General features: G+C 37.7%; 1 protein-coding gene across 1 annotated transcript in view; it reads right to left on the reverse strand.

The window, feature by feature from the left end:
- Positions 1-18,434, reverse strand: part of LOC104524243 (disks large homolog 2) — a gene marked incomplete at its 3' end in the record, with an annotated part of 153,228 nt that overhangs the window by 116,515 nt on the left and 18,279 nt on the right. Inside the window, exon 3 of the mRNA XM_029084759.1 lies at positions 8,714-8,883. Within this exon, the coding sequence (XP_028940592.1) occupies positions 8,714-8,883 (170 nt within the window). The remainder of the gene's footprint in view (positions 1-8,713; positions 8,884-18,434) is intronic.

Raw genomic sequence — 18,434 nt, forward strand, 5'->3', positions numbered from 1 at the left:
AGGTTTTGGAAAGCTTTCAAGCTTCCTCATTTTTCTACAGCTTTGTTTTTTAAGTTGCCCCATTTGGCTCTATTTTAGATGAGGATTCACAAAAAAGCTCACACTGAAAAACAGAAGTAAATTCACAGCTGGACTGAAATTCTTAAAAGACCATAAGAAAAGGTTTAAGATTCTGTTCAAACTGTGAAAAAACAATTTTGCTGAAAAAACTATGGAAATATAAAAACATTTCTTAGCATGAAATAGAAAATGTTTCAAAGTTTTCAAGTGATCATAAATCAACAAAACATCTGCCTAACTTGCCATAAAATCCCTTCTCTCTAAATGCTAAAGTTTGCTACGCAGTATTTACTGTCCCTTAAATGAGAGAAAATAGGCCAAAATAGCAGTAGAAATAGTTATAGTGATCAAATATATATATATACACTCATAAGTCTGAAGCAAGCATTTGCACTCTGTTATCAAACAGCAAGATCTGAAAGCTCTCAGTGTTCTCTGGAACTGGGAAAGAAATAATTTGGGTTCTTTGTTTGCAAAAACTCCCTTTTATTTTAAGTGCTGTAGCTATTACCTGAGATAAAAAGGTAACCTTTGGCTTTGCTTTAGTAGATAAAAATAATAAGATTTCTCCTTTCCTTACTGGAAGCATTACTCATAAAAATTAAAAATCCCTCTAGTCTGTTGTTCTGAACAGAACACTTTTTAGCAGACATTTTAAAGTAATGGAGTAGAGAACAGTAACAATTCAAGATAAATCTACAGGGAAATCATACCTTATTTTGACGGTGAAAATCTCTGTGTCTTTTCAAGAAAATTCCATAACTAATTGTCGACTTAAAAAATATGCTACTTAAAACATACTGATTCTTGTCTTAGTTTAGTAAGAAAGCTGAATTACTGCACAGGGACTTTATTCAGTGTCACCAAGAATAAAACAAATAGTTATGTGGAAAGGAAATCCACCACGTGCTGCAGAGTTGCTTCAGGCCAGCACAGAGAACAATGAAATGGAAACTCTGGAACTCGTTATGCCCAATGACTTCATGTACCATTTAGATGGATATACACAATTCAAAAAAATAAAGGCATATTACACCCTTTATATTCATCCCATCTTATTTTTAAGCATTTTATTGAGATGCCCACTTTAGGAGCTTAGTCTTTGCTGATTAAGAAGAAAATTAAAATAACAAAGATAGTCATCCAGAGAGAGAAACAGAATTGGACTGAACAATGCTTAAACAGATGCATTAATTTCTAATTTAGAGCCCCAAAACATAACACTCTAAAAGGATTAAAAGAATAGTCCTGATATGGCCCTAATTCTGAGAGCAAGAGGAATAAGTTTCCCCAAATATCTTTTTTTAAGTGCTCAGAGCTGGTTGGGGTGAACCTGATGAAAATGTATCATTAGCTGAATTCACCAGTAATAAGAATAAAGTGCACTTCCAGACAACAGAGAAGAGACATAGCTGCTGATCTGTCCCGAGCCTTTTCAACTAAAATATAGTGAAAAAGGGCAGCTCTAGCCATCACTGCAAGATTCCAGTGCAGTTCAAACACTGTAAGGATAGTTACTATTGAATTACCATGAAAGGTGTGGGAAATTAATCCTGTTACTCTGTGATTTTTTACTCAACCCACCAGAATATCCAGATGGCAGAATCCACTATCTTTTTTTGGGTGTTTTCAAGTGTGCCATTTCTCCCCTCAGGTTTTCTGGTACTCAGCTGTTCTGCTTCACATACCCTAAACTTTATTTCTGCAGCTGTGTTGTCTTTAAAGATGTCACATTTCTGATAGAATTGAGGTCAGAAGTTTATTATATGGTCCAACACCGCTGTTGTTGCTGGAATAATTATTTTCTGCATTTGTTTTTTATTTTTTTTTTCTTCTGGTATATCCTACCAGAGCTTAATTTATCAGTGTTTAACTAAGTTTCTGGCTGCCATAAACTCCCTACAATGGTAGAAATCCATTTTTCTCTGTGTTTCTTTAAAAAATGAAATTTTAAAAAATCAAGTTTAATTTCTATGACTAATTTTACATCAAGCATACTACTCAATACTTCTGTTTTTAGTAAAAAGTAGATTTGCAGTGTGATATGACAGCATGAAAATCCCAGAGGCCAGTGGAATTCCTTTGCTTTAAAATCCTCCAATCAAATGCAATCAAATGGGTTTGAGCACTGTAATCTCTGAATAGTGACTGAGGTTCATAATACACAGTTCTTTGCAGAGTCTTATGGGAAGCTAACACACAATTATGTTACAAAGCTAAATACCACCATTAAATTGCTTTGTTTTGAGTGTCTGCATATTTGTTCCTCAGGAACAAATACTGCAGTGTATGCAATCCATTCTTATTACTGTTAGCCTTGTTATGTTTCAATACAGCGCAAGAAAAGCATATTACTTAAGGACAGGATCTTCAGTAGTGTCTAAATCCTATAGATTTTCAATAAGAAAGCTCCATTGCATATCCTTTCTCTGTTACAGCCCTCAGCTATTGCAAAGATGTTGGCTGTCAAAACCTGCAGTGTCCTGAGAGTGACTGAAATAAAATACCTATTAATTACTAAATGCTCCACAAAGCCAAAACTAAAATTGTGCATCTGACTGAAGAGACGTACAAGAAGCATACAAAAGACAAATCTCCTGAGCACATGAAAGAGAGGAAGATCCTGCAATTGCCTTCAAGACACAGAATACAGACGTCAGTCGATATTATCAATCAGGCTTGGCAAACTGATGAACAGACAGCTTTAAATATCTATGCAGCTCCAGTTCTCTTTGAAACACCGATTTTCTGTTTCACAACTCATTTGTGTCTTCGTTTACCTCTTTTTCCCAGAAAAGTCGAGTTGAAAGGTTACACGGCCTTTTAACACCTATGACACTAGGACAGATTTTTTGTAAAGCAGCAAGAAAAATTGCACGGAGGTCTGCATTCAAAAGGGACCACTGCAGCACGCTTCCATGACCTTTCTCCTGCCATATGCATGAAGCCATGGCTACACATTGCGTATTTAACTCCTTGTGTTCAAAACAGATTTGCCAAATTAATTTATGTCTTTTACATGGTGGTTGCTAGCTAGAAAAATTGACATCCACTTAAAAAAAATCTAACCTCTCTGGACTTATAGCTTGTAAAAGCCCTTGTCCTGAATACCTCAGATGAAACAAAAAAAAATATTTATATAAAAAGCCTTAAAAACTTCCTCCTTTATAATCTTCAAGTGCTGGAAAATATGATCTGCTACACATACACAGGCAAGCTAGTGATCTCTGAGTTTATGTGGTGTTATGGAAGACAAGACTTCCTATCAAGTGATAGCAGCCTTCCAGTACCTGAAGGAGCTCCAGGAAGGCTGAGGAGGGACTTTTACAAGGGCAGGGAGTGACGGAACAAGGGGTAATGGCTTTAAACTGGAAGAGGGGAGACTGAGATTAGACATTAGGAAGAAATTCTTTACTGTGAGGGTGGTCAGACAGTGTCCTAGGTTGTCCAGAGAAGCTGTGGCTGCTCCTCCCTGGAGGTGTTCAAGGCCAAGTTGGATGAGGCTTTGAGCAACCTGGTCTAGTGGAAGGTGTCCCTGCCATGGCAGCGGGGCTGGAACTAGATGATCTTTAAGGTCCGTTCCAACTGAAACCATTTGATGATTCTATGAAATTCTCAACACAGTGAGGAACAAACTCAATAAATACTGACAGAAATAGACAGGAAAAGAAGCAACTGTAAATATATTTCCTACTTCCAAGTTTAGTATGGAACAGCCTTCTTGTCTAAAAAACAGATTCGCTTTCTTTACTCACTTTGTGAGTAGAAAGGAAGGAATGGTGTGGGAACTACTACACTGATTTTCAGGACCTGGACATGTAAACATCCCAATCTCACTCTGAGAAGCAAGAAATACTGCATATATAAATACTAAGCTGTTCTTGCACTGTATAGTAATGGTGTGAAAGAGCAGTTCCCAGATAAACCAGTGGAAATATGAGTAGATAAGCATCACACGAGTGACTAGCACTGAAACCTAAAGCCAAGATTCACAGGTTTTATTGTCAACTTCTGCCATGAGTTTGATACCTCTCAACAGACAGTGTATTTTTCATGGAAGATTTTGAAAAATTCAAGGAAAACTGCTGCAGATGCTATAATTAGCATTGCTAAGATTTCCAACCAATCCATAATCTATTCTTTCTGCTTTTTTCATCTGTGGAATATACAAAGTATACAAGGGTATGTTTCCTTACTGCCTAAATTATAAAGATAAAAAACCCCTAGCTTTTGCAAAGAACTATCCCAACAACTTTTTTTTTTTAAAAATCCAAGTTTCCAGTTAACTTATTTCTATAATATTGAAGTGAAATTTTTTTTAAAATATTCAGCTTAACAATAAAATTCACTATTTATAGCACATATCTGTAGTAAACTTCATATAATAATATAGGTACACAATTATGTTTGTATCACTAAGCAAAAAAGCTTTTTTAGCTTCTCATAAAAGGCACATTTTTGGTATCCACTCTCTTTTATGAAAATAAATGTAAAAATAAATACTTTCAGGCATACAATCAAAACAAACATGATGAAAAAACATTATTAGATAATGATTGCCTCTCTTGTCCTTTTCCACAATGCAGCAAAAATTTGGTCATGGTGAATAATTTTACTGTTTCATCAAAACCTGAAAGGAGAAGTTAATTTTATTTTCTTTAGCCTTAGGTTACTCAAAATGACTGTCATATCACACACTTAGTTTAATTCCAAAGCTTTCAAAACATTGCTGCCTGCACTACTATTGAGTTCATACACGTACAAAATCTCATTAGAAATGCTTTTCTATTAGAAAGTAAATTTAGCAATGTAACTGACCATAAGAATCCAGACTTTTGGGGGTTTACTCTCAGATACGTGTTTAAATATATCTTACTGTTCACCAGGAGTGAATACACTGCTGTGTCAAGTACCCGTGATATACATACAAGAGGTACAGTGCAATACTGAAAACAGTACACTGTCATTGCTTACTATGAATGGATAATCTCAACAATTCCACATGTATAAGAAACAAATATACTCCATTACTGGTATAAAAATACTACAGAATCATAGAATCATAGAACTGTTTGGGTTAGAAGGGACCTTTTAAGGTCACGTAGTCCAACCTCCCTGCAGTGAGCAGGAATATCTTCCACTAGATCAGGTTGCTCAGAGCCCTGTCCAACCCCCTCAGCCTTTCTTTATAGCAGAGGGGTTCCATCCCTCTCATAATTTTTGTGGTCTCCTCTGGACCTGCTCCAACAGGTCCATGTCTTTCTTGCACTGAGGACTCCAGAGCTGTACACAGTGTTCCAGGTGGGATCTCACCAGAGTAGAGTAGAAGGGCATAATCACCTCCCTTGACCTGATGGCCACACTTCTTGTGATGCAGCCCAGGATATGGTTGGCTTTCTGGCTGGCTCATGTCCAGTTTTTAATCCATCAGTACCCTCACGGGGACTGTGTCAAAGGCCTTACAGAAGTCCAGACAGATGACATTCTTTCCTTGTCCACTGATGTAGACACTCCATCTTAGAAGGTCCACTAGGTTGGTCAGGCAGGACCTGCCCTTGGAGAAGCCATGCTGGTTGTCTCAAATCACATCCCTGTCCTCTATGTGCCTTAGAATAGCTTCTAGAAGGATCAGTTCCATGATATTCCCAAGCACAGAAGTGAGGCTGACAGGGCAGTAGCTCCCAGGATCCTACTTTCTACCCTTTTTAAAAATGAATGCAACGTTTCTGTTTTTTCACTCCCCAGGGACTTCACCTGAATGCCACGACTTTTCAAATATCTTGGAGAGTGGCTTGGCAACAAAGTCAGCCAGTTCCCTCGGGACTATGGGCAACATCTCATCAAGTCCCATGGACCTGAGTATATTCAGGCTCACAAACTTGTTCTTTTACAGTGGGAGGGGATTTTGCTCTCCCAGTCCCTGCCCTGCAATTCACCCACTCAAGAGGTGTGGGAAGTGAGCTTGCCAGAGAAGATTGAAGCAAAAAAGACATTGACCACCTCAGCCTTCTCCTCATTTGTTACCAGTTCACCAGTCTTGCTCATTGCAGGGGTACACTTTTGTAGTAAGATAAGGTCTGGCGGCCGGAACACCAGTCTTGCTTATTGCAGGGGTACACTTTCCTTGCCCTTCCTTTTCTGGCTGACATACTTGAAGAAGCCCTTTCCTATAACTCTTTGCATCCCTTGACAAGTTCAGCTCCAGCTGTGCCTTGGCCTTCCTGACCCTATCCCTACACAACCGGGCAGTATCCCCATACTTTTCCCAGGATACCTGTCCCTGCTTCCACTGGCTGTGCATTTCCTTCTTGCCTTTTATTTTACCAGTAGGTCTTCACTCAGATGTTCTGGTCTCATTGCTTTCTTGCCTGATTTCTTATACTTTGGGTTGGAGAGCTCTTGTGTTTTATGGAAAGTGTCCTTCAAGATCTGTCAGCTCTGTTCTGCTCCCTTGTCCCTGTGGGCAGTTTCCCAGGGGGAGTTATTGACTAACTCCTTGAAGAGCTGGAAGTTTGCTTTCCTAAAATTCAATGTCCTGACCATATCCCTTGGGACTGTGAACTCCACCAGGAGCCCTGGCTGCCTCCAATCCTGATGCCAACAATCCGTTTGCTTGCATTGGTGAACATCAGGTCTAATATTGCATCCCTTCTGGTAGGGCTGTCTATCACCTGTCTTAAGAGGTTATCCATCCTTCATGCACTCCAGGAGACTCCAGGATTCCCTACAGTTTGCTGTGCTACTTTTCCAGCAGATGTCAGAGTGGTTGACATCCCCCAGCAAGACAAGAGCCTGTGAGTGCAATGTCTTCTGTAGCTGGAGTAAGAAGGCTTCTTCAATAGGCTCTCCTTGATTTGGTCACCTGTAGTAGACACTAACCATAAGGTTCCCTTCTTTGCCTTGGTCTCTAATTCTTACCCATAAGCTTTCAACCTGTTTGTGGCTGTTCTTCACAGATAGCTCTTCACACTCTATCCATTTCTTGATATAGAGGACAACACCTCCTCCCCTCCTTCCTTGTCTGTCCCTTCTGAACAGCCTGTAGCTACTGATAGCTGCACTCCAGTCATGGGATTCGTCCTACCAAGTTTCAGTAATGGTAAGCAGGTCATATCTTTCTAGCAGCATGATGGCTTTCAACTCCTCCTGTTTTTGCCCATGCTGCATGCATTGGTGTAGAGACACCCATTGGGCTGTTGGCCGTGTCACCTTCTTAGAGGAACACCCCTTAATTCTTCTGGGGTATTTCACTGGTGTTTTCCTGTCAGCTACTATTACCTCAGGAGTACCTGGCTCATCTCCATAAGACTTCAAGTGTGCTGCAGTGTACCCAGCACATCTCAGAACAGCTGAGGGCCCTCCCTAGCACCCCATCCCTTTAACCTTGGTGTGCCATCCCACTGCTTGTCACAGGCAAGCCTGATATTATCCCCCTTTCTCTTCAAGTCTGGTTTAAAGCTCTGTCTGTCAACGAGCCTCACAAGCTCCTGAGCAAAGACCCTTTTCCCTCTTTGAGAAAGGTGAACCCCATCTGATGCCAACAAGCCTGGTGCTGTGTAGGCCATCACATTATTGAAAAACCCAAAACTGTGGCAGTGACACCAGCAAGGGAGCCATGTATCAATAGATTATGTATAAGCATACTCTAATATTTGCATGAGATGAGATGCAAAGGAAACCACTGAAAAAGCTACAGGTTATTCACTATAGATGAGACAGGTAGAATAATCTCATGTGTATGGCATATGTTAAGAAATACGCAAATTTCTTCATTTAATGTATATACCATTAATTAACAACTTACTTATGAAATAATTACTATGGATACAAAAAGCTACTGTTGGTCATTCTATTTGCATGTACTGTGAAAGTTTTCATTTTCTTTTCCCAGAAATTGGCTGTGAATTAAAATACAGTAACCAGAGGGAAATTTCAGGCAAGAAAAACAATAAAATGAAATACATTAAAAATAACACTTCTGCAAATAGAGACTTTTTGCAAAAGGAAAGGTGAAAATATAATATTCACAGTTTGTACTAATGCTTTGAGAAAGGAAATTTTTTTTCTGTAACCAGAAAGTTCTGCTGGAAGTGAAAAAGTTGATTTAGACTAGTGAAGGTTTCATGCTAGGCTTCCACATAATTTTGTTGAAGAATAAAATAAAATTCTCCTACATATCTGAGTAAGTTAGTATTCTTGTATTCCTGTTCCAAAGATAACTATAGAAGGAACCATCAACATGAAAGTAGAAAGGATAAGTTGGATAATCGTAAAGCCTTCTGAAAAAAGGGAGAATTCAGAAATTGTATTCAACAGCACCTTAAATGAACATCAAAGGTCTCAGTAGATAAACTTTAGAGGAAGTATATGTGCTGCCAATGTAAAGCATAATATCTGCATCTTGCATTTCTTTGGAAGGTAACAAGCCATCTCTACAGTAAATGTCACATGAAACAAACCACAGCTCCTTGAATTCCTTTATATTTTAGAGAGAGACATGAAACCATGAATTCAAGTTCTACCAGCCCGAATTCACTGCATTTCAGTATTTGACAGGTCAACTAGTTAACAAATTAAAGTCAGATGCCATTTGAACTACAAGAGAGGTTAAGCACCAGGTTTAAAATGGATGTCTTTTCACTTTCATATTTACCTTTAGGTCCTTTGAACAACTTGATCTCTACCACGGTCTCCAGAATAGGTCGCCTTCGACGAACATACAATCGCACTATGGAGCCAGCCTCTTTTAGGGCCTCCACGGCTTTGCTGTGTGAGACTTCTGACACGTCAACCTCATTCACTCGCAAGATGCAATCGTTGACCCTGCAAGAAAAACAAAGAACCATTGATACTAAATGCTTCAACTGTTATTTTGGACCAAACAAGGTTTTGTCAGTAGTGCTGTAAAATGGAGAACACTTAATCGGGAAAGATGACAGACTTAATGCAATATGCTTCATCAGCAATGAGACATTAACAGAAGACTTAGTACCTCCAGAAGACATACCTAATTCAAACTAAAGTCTACCTAATCACCTACATCTACCAGTCTCCTTCATAAATTGGGGTGGGATCCACTAGAGTGATAGAAATGAGTAATAAACAACTTATTTTACAGACTTCAGTAAAACACTTTTTACTAAACAATACAATCGAGTCACAACATTCATGCTGCATGCTATTGCTACTACAGTTGCTCTTAAGGAAATCAGTTCATTTAATTTAACACAGAGAGACCAATAATTGTTCAAATATCTCATTAAATCTCTCATATTTCTTCATCAAGACAAAGAATTCTAAGTTGTAAGAGTAAAAATGCTGTCCTACAAAAAGCAGACAATTTAAAAGAGGATGTTTTATGCTAAATAACTTGAGTAAATGTCATTCTTTACATTTGCACCACAAACTGTAGGCTCCAAGATCTTCTGTGTGGTAATAGCATCTATTTTTCATAGAATACTAACAAAATTCCCTTATAATCTTACTTTGGGCTCCCTCCCAGGCAGTGTTCACGGTCAGGTTGAATGAGGCTTTGATCATCCTGGTCTAGTGGAAGGTGCTCTTGCTCACAGCAGGAGGGTTGGAGCTAGATGATCTTTTAAGGTCCATTCCTATAGCACTCTATGATTCCATGATTTACTACATTATCTGAGGATGAACTAATATATTCACCCTCAAAATGTCCTGGTTAGATGGAATAGTCTTCTCCATATCTGATAGATTTGTCCAAGTTGGAAAGGAAATCTACACCTTAAGATCACTAAAACCCATCTCCAAAGTAACAGGCTAATGACTTAACTACTGGGTCATCCTTTCTTTGCAAATGAGGGTAAGTGAGAAGGGCAAATTCCAAAGAACTAGATTAATTGAGAATCTATTGTTCTTATGTGAAGTACATTTATTATGAGATGCCTCTAAGTATTTTGGGTACAGAAGAAAAGGGCATATGTAAATGAATGTGATGTTTTGCATGTCTGAAAGGACAATCAGTGAAGAATATTTAGGTTACCAAAAATATTCCTATATCCGCTATGTTTCTGTACCCAAAGATCAACCATTGAATGTTACTTGTTACAGCAAAAGAACAATTGAGCTGAGTATTGCTCAGGAGTCTTAGCACATGGAGGGAGAATGAAGCTTTACCAAAAGTTTATCTGAACTCTGAGAATGTACGGTGGATTTTTGTTATGCTCTTGTACTGCCATTTTTGTTTAAAAACAAAACAAAACAAAACATCAAAAAACCTGCAACTATTTGAAACCAAAGACGGGTGGATTTTTGTTATGCTCTTGTACTGCCGTTTTTGTCTAAAAACAAAACAAAACAACAAAAAACCTGCAACTATTTGAAACCAAAGACCTGTGTTATCAGCCGTTTGGAAGAACATTTACAGAGGAAAATGTTGATAGCAGCCTTTATCTCACCGAGACAAACTTGGAAAGGACAAAAAATTGATACTTCCCTTCTGATAAAAAGTGCTGTATTGAAATGTTTCCAGTTTTCACTCAATGGTCAGGTTTGCTGCTTTCCTTCAATGCCAGAAGTATTAATTTTCCAAATGTCTAATTCTATGATTTGGCTGTCAAATTAATAAGTCCTCAAATATAAGTTGCTTTATTTTTTAAAATAAATCATGAATACATCTTGCTAGTGTTTCCCTCTCAAAGACAGTAATTATGTCAAAAGTGCTATTATTTCTATTAATATAACTATATAGCTGATTCTTTTCAAATTTATGACTATCACGGTTGTCATATCTGAAATAAAATTGGCTATACCATGCTTAATGAACAAACTATAAGATCCATAACCATAACATTGGATGGTTATGAAGATGAAAAGGTAGGAAAAGATTATAAAAACAGTAAAAAGGAGGATTACCTTTTTTTTTTCCATATACTCTGTGCCCTGCGTTGATAAATATTGATGTTACTAGATAACCCTATCTACGTAAAACCTCTCGTAAAGGTTCTAGGCTATAGGCCCTTGTTAAGGGAAAAAGAATGTCTTTTGGAAAAAGTCAATAAAAACCATGGAATTAACTTGCCAAAATCAGTAAGCCACACATCTCCATTTACTGAAAAGTCAAGTCCCTGTAGAAAGGGACATTTACACACCAAGAGAAATCTCACTTTAGTGTCTAAAATTTGGCCTTTTAGAATTATCTACTTGAAAACTGTTATCTTTAATAAAACATACACAGATTAATACTGCTAGTGTAGGATGAATATAAGAGTGAAATAATACAAATCTGATCTAGTGATAGAAATACTTTCATCTAAACTGTTTCGCTTGGATACAAATACAAACTTTGTCAGTGCAGAAGTAGCAGGACAACAATTATCCTATTGTTATGATGTTATTGCTATGATGAACACATCCAATGCTAGATAATGAGCTACACTCTCCCAAACCTGTAGGGTTTTTTCTCCCTCACAAAGAAAAAGGTGAATATTTTAGTTTTTTAAAATAAAATAAATACAATATTATCTAAATTATTATCTAAGTTATTATCTAAAGACTGAAGTCTGTCAGTGGGCTTGGGATACTTTTCCTCTTCTATTTAAACTTTTACAGTACAGTTCCTACTCCAGAAGAACTCTGCTCTTTTAGTGACCTATAAAGGTTGCAGCAGTATAAACCTAAAATAATAAGAGCCAAAAAAGTCAGTAAATCCACTCTAAGAAAATCCTTTCAGATGACCAATTGTACGGTCTGACCACTTAGGGGCAAAACTATTTTGCCCTTGAAAACAGCTCTCCAATGTATTTTTCCAGCTTTGGAGAGATATTCATGTGACAACTATTCATATGGCAAAAGTGTATTTCAGTCAATACATGGATTCTTTTCCCTATTTATCTCAAAATCTTCCTAAGACTGTAGGTGAGGGTATGCTATATGTAGAAGTTAGTTTCAGGCACAGTTTCGAACCTGTGCCAAGGAGAAGATCTCACTCATAATCCAAGATAGTAATACACAAGTCCAGCAAAGAGATCCCTATAGTTTCACCAATACCTACAGTAATTCAACGCAAAAAAATCCAGGCAGGAAAAATTTGTTATAAGAAGACTTTCCTAGTTGCCACAAGATACCACAAATATATCTTTTTTAATATTAAAATATTTTTCTAACAGTTTCAGCACTTTTAAATTATGATCATTCTACTAGTGAACATTAACACCATATATTGCTTTGAGTAAAGTCTCTTCAGAGAGTTATTTATTGTAAAACTTTCTAATGAATTGTAAAAAGTTCTAATGACAGAGAAAGCAGAAAAGGAAGTTGTATTCTAAGCTATGGCTAATGACAATTAAGAAACTTGAGGAAATTCTATTTTCTCTAATTCTGTACAGAAACAACTCAAATATTATTCTTAAGATGTAGAACTTCAATTGTTTAGATTTAACAATAACATCTCAGCATTTGCTGATGATACAGATTCATAGAGTTCTTGACTGAATTTACTTTTGCTTCAATGAAAAGCAACATGTGATTAGAAGTATTTTGGAGACTGCATGTGCTGTGCTAAGAAAAAAAAAAGGAAGAAAGAAAATATTTTCTAATCATATTTTAAAAGAACATAAGCCTAAAAGCAATGTTCACACTATTGTTTCCTGGGATAAAGAGGGACTTAATATCTCAGTTCAGCAAAGTATATAAATATCTGATTAATTTTTGAGATATAAGTAATCCTATTTCTATTTTAGAGAAAATATTAAAATGGGGAGTTGGCATTAGGCTTATACTCAAATTTATTCAAGTCTGTAGAAGGTAACCCTTGCAGGTAACGGCTGAATTAAAATGAGTTAGGCAGCTCTTCCCACGTCACACTGTCTCATCTAAATTCTTTAACAAAATGGATATATTCTACAAGACTTTTGTAGAAAAATTCAGATATGAAGGACTTTGGATCGTAAAATGTAGAACACATGCTACAACCATGCCAAGGCAGTTACAACTGGTAAAAGAAATATGAGAAGAGATTTTGCCTTAAGGGGGAAGGTCAGGGACACAGATGGTTGCCAATAGTTGTTGCTATCTTCAAAGCAAGTAAGAGGTTGGATTAATTAAGGAAAAGTACTATTCTTTAAGGGCTTATTCCAACTTTGTTCTAAACCTGAATACCTTCATCTGAGTTTTATGTTTACTGTTTTCAAGAAACTGTGCAGACTTCCTTTAAAAGCTGATAATTGCTTCAGTCAGGTTGTAAGTCAACAGGATGAGTACAATCCTTACACTTATTAGAAATATAGTAGGCAACAACTGTTAATGATCATCCTGTTCACTTGCTCTGTGCAATATGGTGCCCTGAAGAGAAACCTGAAGCAGTGTAGTACATCAGCAAAGAGCCCCAGAAAACCAAATGGTCCTGCCAAGACACATTAGCCCACTTGCAGCTCCACAAAGGAGCTAGTTGTAACCAACTATGGACTCAAGAACAAGGGAATGATCTGTGCTCCATGGGACAATGTTATGACACTGAAAGCTGCGGTAATCTTAGTCTTAGTTATCATCCAGATACCTCCAGGCTAATTGGCAGTCTATTAATGGGACAGCCCTGCTTCTCACAAATACAGTTACCATTCTTTCTATTGCAAAATAGACAACCTTAATAGATTACTTCTAAGCAAATTATATTTTTAGCTGCCTTCTCAGAAAAGCTTAAATTGATATGGATTTTATTTATTCTTTAGATGAAGCTTAGAAATCAAAGTTAAAATACTGTTATTAAGTGGGAATCAGTGCAAAGCTATGGAATATATCAGGTATATATATGTATCTTCATATATTAGTATGGAGGTATTGGGTAGACAACAAAAGAGAGAAAAGCACAACATTTTCACTCTGACTCTTTGCTCCTGCTTTGTCTAACCTTTTTAGCCAAAGCTTCCCTATAAAAGCGTTGATGTTTTCTTTCTTCCATAAGTTACAAGAACAGAGCACTTTAAGCAGAAACACAAGATTGTAGGTGACAAGCTGAAAGGACTGATTATTATCCTTTCTTCAAGAGATCAGCAAATAATAATATAAATACATTATCTGACCCTAGAAGAATCAGTCTAGCCCATTAGTTAGGGAACACTGACACTCTCTACCCTACCTTTTTTTTTTTTTTGTTAACTCTATACGCACCCTTCCTATCCCATAGTAAGTAAAATTATTGATACTGGCCCATATAATTTCTTTCCAAGAGGAATAAATTATTATTATTATTATTATTATTATTTAAATATCAACTAAGAATTCAGGATAAAGGATCTGAAGTTTACTACAAGACTCTTCAGATCTGTCTTTCCAATTATAGAATATAGTGCTGAAACTAAATGCCAATGATATGTATGTACCACAGGGCATACTGTTTCCTTAGGTATAATGATCCTTAGACACATGATCCAATTTCTGTAGCAAATTCACATATACCCTCAGGCCCCTTTCTGACATTCTAAAGTAGTATGAAACTAGTGCTATGTCCAATTTAAAAATAAAGGGACAAAACTTGGCAGTAGAAGGAAATTTCTGGGTACGTCTAATGAAGGTAGCAGCCAATCCTAACTCAAAATTCAACAATTATGTGCTTTATAATGAAATTACAAATATCTCTATAGAATGATTACTGGTTGAAAATAGTACTTGATAAAAGTTATGATTTTTTTTTTTTTTGGGGGGGGGATAATTGTATGAATAATTGAATGAATAATACAGCAGAATCTGAGCTGAACTTAATAAAAATGTGAAATCCTAGGATTGATTTTGATTTAAATATATGTGCAAATATTGGTACAATAAAATGGTAACCTATCTGTATTTAATATGAAGGCACTATATGAAGTACTGAACTTAGCCTATGCTTCTAGCAAGGGCAGAATTGTCTTTCGTTCTAAAGGAAAGTAAATAAGGATTACAAACACAATGTTGCATTTCTGAGAGAAAAAAAATAATCCTTCCATCCTCTGAATTCTTTAGCAAGTGGCATTAATATATTACAATTAAATAAATTGAAAAATATATAACCTTTTCCCTCAAAATGCTGGCCTGGTGCCACCCCAACTCTTCCTGTGCAACCTTAAGCAGATCACTTAACTTCTTTTCTTCACAATCTTCAAATAGAGGATTAAAATCCAACCTGTATCCCACTTCCTTTGACTCCTGTTTACAGTTTAAATAAACTTTTGAGAGGAGAGTCTACACCTTCTTGGCTCATCTCAAACAGGGACTAACCCTCAGTGCAGCCTCTAGGCATGCTCAGCATAAATAATAGATAACCAACAAAAGCAGCTCCCTACCTTTTCCTGGCTGCATTCACCCTTGTAACTAGTCTTCAGAAGTGAGAGATGAAGGGCAAACACTTCCACCATGCACAAAGGTTGGACTGTGTGAGTGTTTGTGTGTGTTTTAGACAGGAACTAAACCTTTGCACAGCATTCCTGTAAGTCAATCCACCCAGATGGATGCTTTCTCCACCTGCACTGGCAAACCAGTTTCTGTGTCTTGGCCTCCAGAGCCTGAAGGCTGGAGCATGGCTGAGCTAACAAGTCTTGCCAAAAAGCAGGGTGTGCTCGTTTAAGCCTGATGTTGTGCTTCTGCAGCCTTACAACTCATACTAGCAACTGGCTTGATTTTCAGCCTGGAGACTAAAATAATAATAATAAAAAATCCTACGAATATTTTTTTACTTAAGTATATGGGTAGATTTTACAAAAAAATAATGGAAACCCAGTCTGGCCTTCAGTATGCTACCAGCCTTCAGCCCACAGCTGCTGGCATGAGGTTTTGGAAAGTGACCTGAAGTTGTGTAAACTGCCCCCACAGTTCATTGTTTACTCCTCAGCACAAGAAAGACATGGACATATTGGAGAAGCTCCAGAGGAGGGACACAAAAATGATCAGAGGGATGGAACACCTCTCCTATGAAGAAAGGCTGAGAGGGTTGGGGTTGTTCAGCCTGGAGAAGAGAAGGCTCCAGGGAGACCTTATTGCAGCCTTTCAGTATTTGCAGGAGGCCTGTAAGAAAGATGGAGACAAACTTTTTAGCAGAAACTGTAGCGACAGGACAAAGGGTAATTGTTCTAAACTAAAAGAGGGTAAGTTTAGACTAGATGCAAGGAAGAATTTTTTTACAATCACAGGTTGCCCAGAGAGGTGATAGAAGCCCCAACTCTGGAAACATTCAAGGTCAGACTGGACAGAGCTCTGAGCAACCTGGTCAAGTTGAAGATGTCCCTGCTCACTGCCGGGGGGTTGGACTAGAAGACCTTTAAACATCTATTCCAACCCAAAGCAATCTATGATTCTACTCCTCAGGATCTTCGCTGCAGTCTTGGCATACAAAAGAGACACCTATCTTTCCAAGAAATAAGTCGATCTTTAGCATGTTTCCTCCTAAATGGCAGAATGCAAAAGAAGCAGAGGAGAAGCAGAAAAGGTCTGTGCACAGTGGATTCAGCTCACTCCCTCCACATCGGTGCAGTGTCTCAGGCACTTTTCTGATTCCCACATCAGGACCCACTAGCATGAAACCCTAGTCCTTGTCCTCCAGAAGGTTGTATGAGAAAGTGAAAAGGATAAACAAAAAAGGATAAGCAAAAAGGATAAACAAAATTCCTCCTTTGCATATGAGGAATCCAGAGATGGTTTAGGAGGTAGAAATGCTTACTGTAATGCAGTCAGAAATTTCAGATCACATCCAGAAGGGCATGAGATCGCACCAGTGTAACTTGCAAGTGTGCTACCAGAGGACTTTGAGCTTTCACTTCCAGAATGGACACTGGAGCTCAAATTGTCATAATTCAGGGAATAATTCAAATTTCAGAAAAAACTTCTGAATTTCAGAATGTGTTATTACCTGAATGACTGTGCATTTCCATATCCTATTAATGTCATGATCTTGCTGAGATCAGAGACATAACCAGCACAGCTACCGAACTGTTGTGAGACAGTTACATTTATTGTCCTTCACTACTGCTTCAGTTACTCATGGATTATTTTTTTTTTAACAGCAGCCATCTTAATGAAATATCAATGTATTAAATGGTCTGCATAATAGTAATTGAATTTGAAACACAAGCGACTGGCACCAATATCAGTAAAATATTAGTGGAGCAGTTCCTTATTATACACAGCATCTCTTTACCCCTCTCCTGATGTTTCATTTATGATGCTAATTTCCATTTTTGAAGTTGCAAGTCAGAAATAGACAACATACTGCACTATATAATTAGGAATGGAAAAGTCCTTGCAGCCTTTAAACTGTTAGAAGAAAATATATTTAGAAGCTTGAATATGTTCCTATTCACAGTTTCAATACAGGACACATCAGCATTTGTGTGTTTTACAAAAAAAAAAAAAAAAAAAGGTCTTAAACTCAGCTGTAAGACTTCACTCCAGGCACAAACTTGGCGAAAAAGCAGTTTATCTGTTGTTTAAAATACTTTGGATCATTTCTGCATTCTAGCCTAGTTCTGAGAACTTCCTGGGGCTCTCTTTCAGTTAACTCTTTCCGCCACACTGAACAGTCCTTTTTATCCTTTTATTCAGTGTGTATTTTTGTTTGAAAATACACACCAAGCTAATATCTAGAATTCAAGAGTGTGACCCCAAAGACAGCTCATATGACATCAAATAGGCACGCTGAAATCCCATGCAGAGATATCCAAGCCAGGTCTGACACTGACAGAGCAGATCTAACATGGATTTCCACCAGGATCAGTGTTTTCCATATGTCTACAACCAATTACCACATGTAAAAGGCCATATTAATGCAGCTCTGCAATGCTGAGATCATTAGCACTAGCTTGAGTCCCTCCACAACCCACCATGCAGTGACTGATTTCAAGAGAAGGTTCATTAATGGCTACCAACAGGAATAAAAATAGGAAAGAGAAAAGAACAGTCACAAGCCTGCAGTGCAAAAACCTCTCTCATAGATGAAAATCAGAGGCCTTGTCCCCTGGAAGCAGGATTTCTGCAGAGACACTCAAATAGGCAACAAGGCAGGATGGCCATCAACAGCCTGAACAGGAGCCACACAGCTGAACTTTATCAATCATATCCCTACCAAGGACCAGGCAGCTCACCCAGAAATTTTCTTTCCAACAGTGATCTTTACCAGATGGTAAAGGAAAGGTGTTAACACAATATTTACCCAGAATACATTTTCAGCTGCTAGTGACACTAGAGCACACTAGAGCCACCAAGATTATTAAGGGAGTGGAACATCTCCCTTATGAGGAAAGGCTGAGGGAGCTGGGGCTCTTTAGCTTGGAGAAGAGGAGACTGAGGGGTGACCTTATTAATGTTTATAAATATGTTAAGGGCAAATGTCATGAGGATGGAGCCAGGCTCTTCTCAGTGATGCCCAATGGTAGGACAAGGGG

This window comes from Antrostomus carolinensis, unplaced genomic scaffold (assembly GCF_000700745.2).
Source record: "Antrostomus carolinensis isolate BGI_N321 unplaced genomic scaffold, ASM70074v2 scaffold394, whole genome shotgun sequence".
NCBI classification, from domain to species: domain Eukaryota; kingdom Metazoa; phylum Chordata; class Aves; order Caprimulgiformes; family Caprimulgidae; genus Antrostomus; species Antrostomus carolinensis.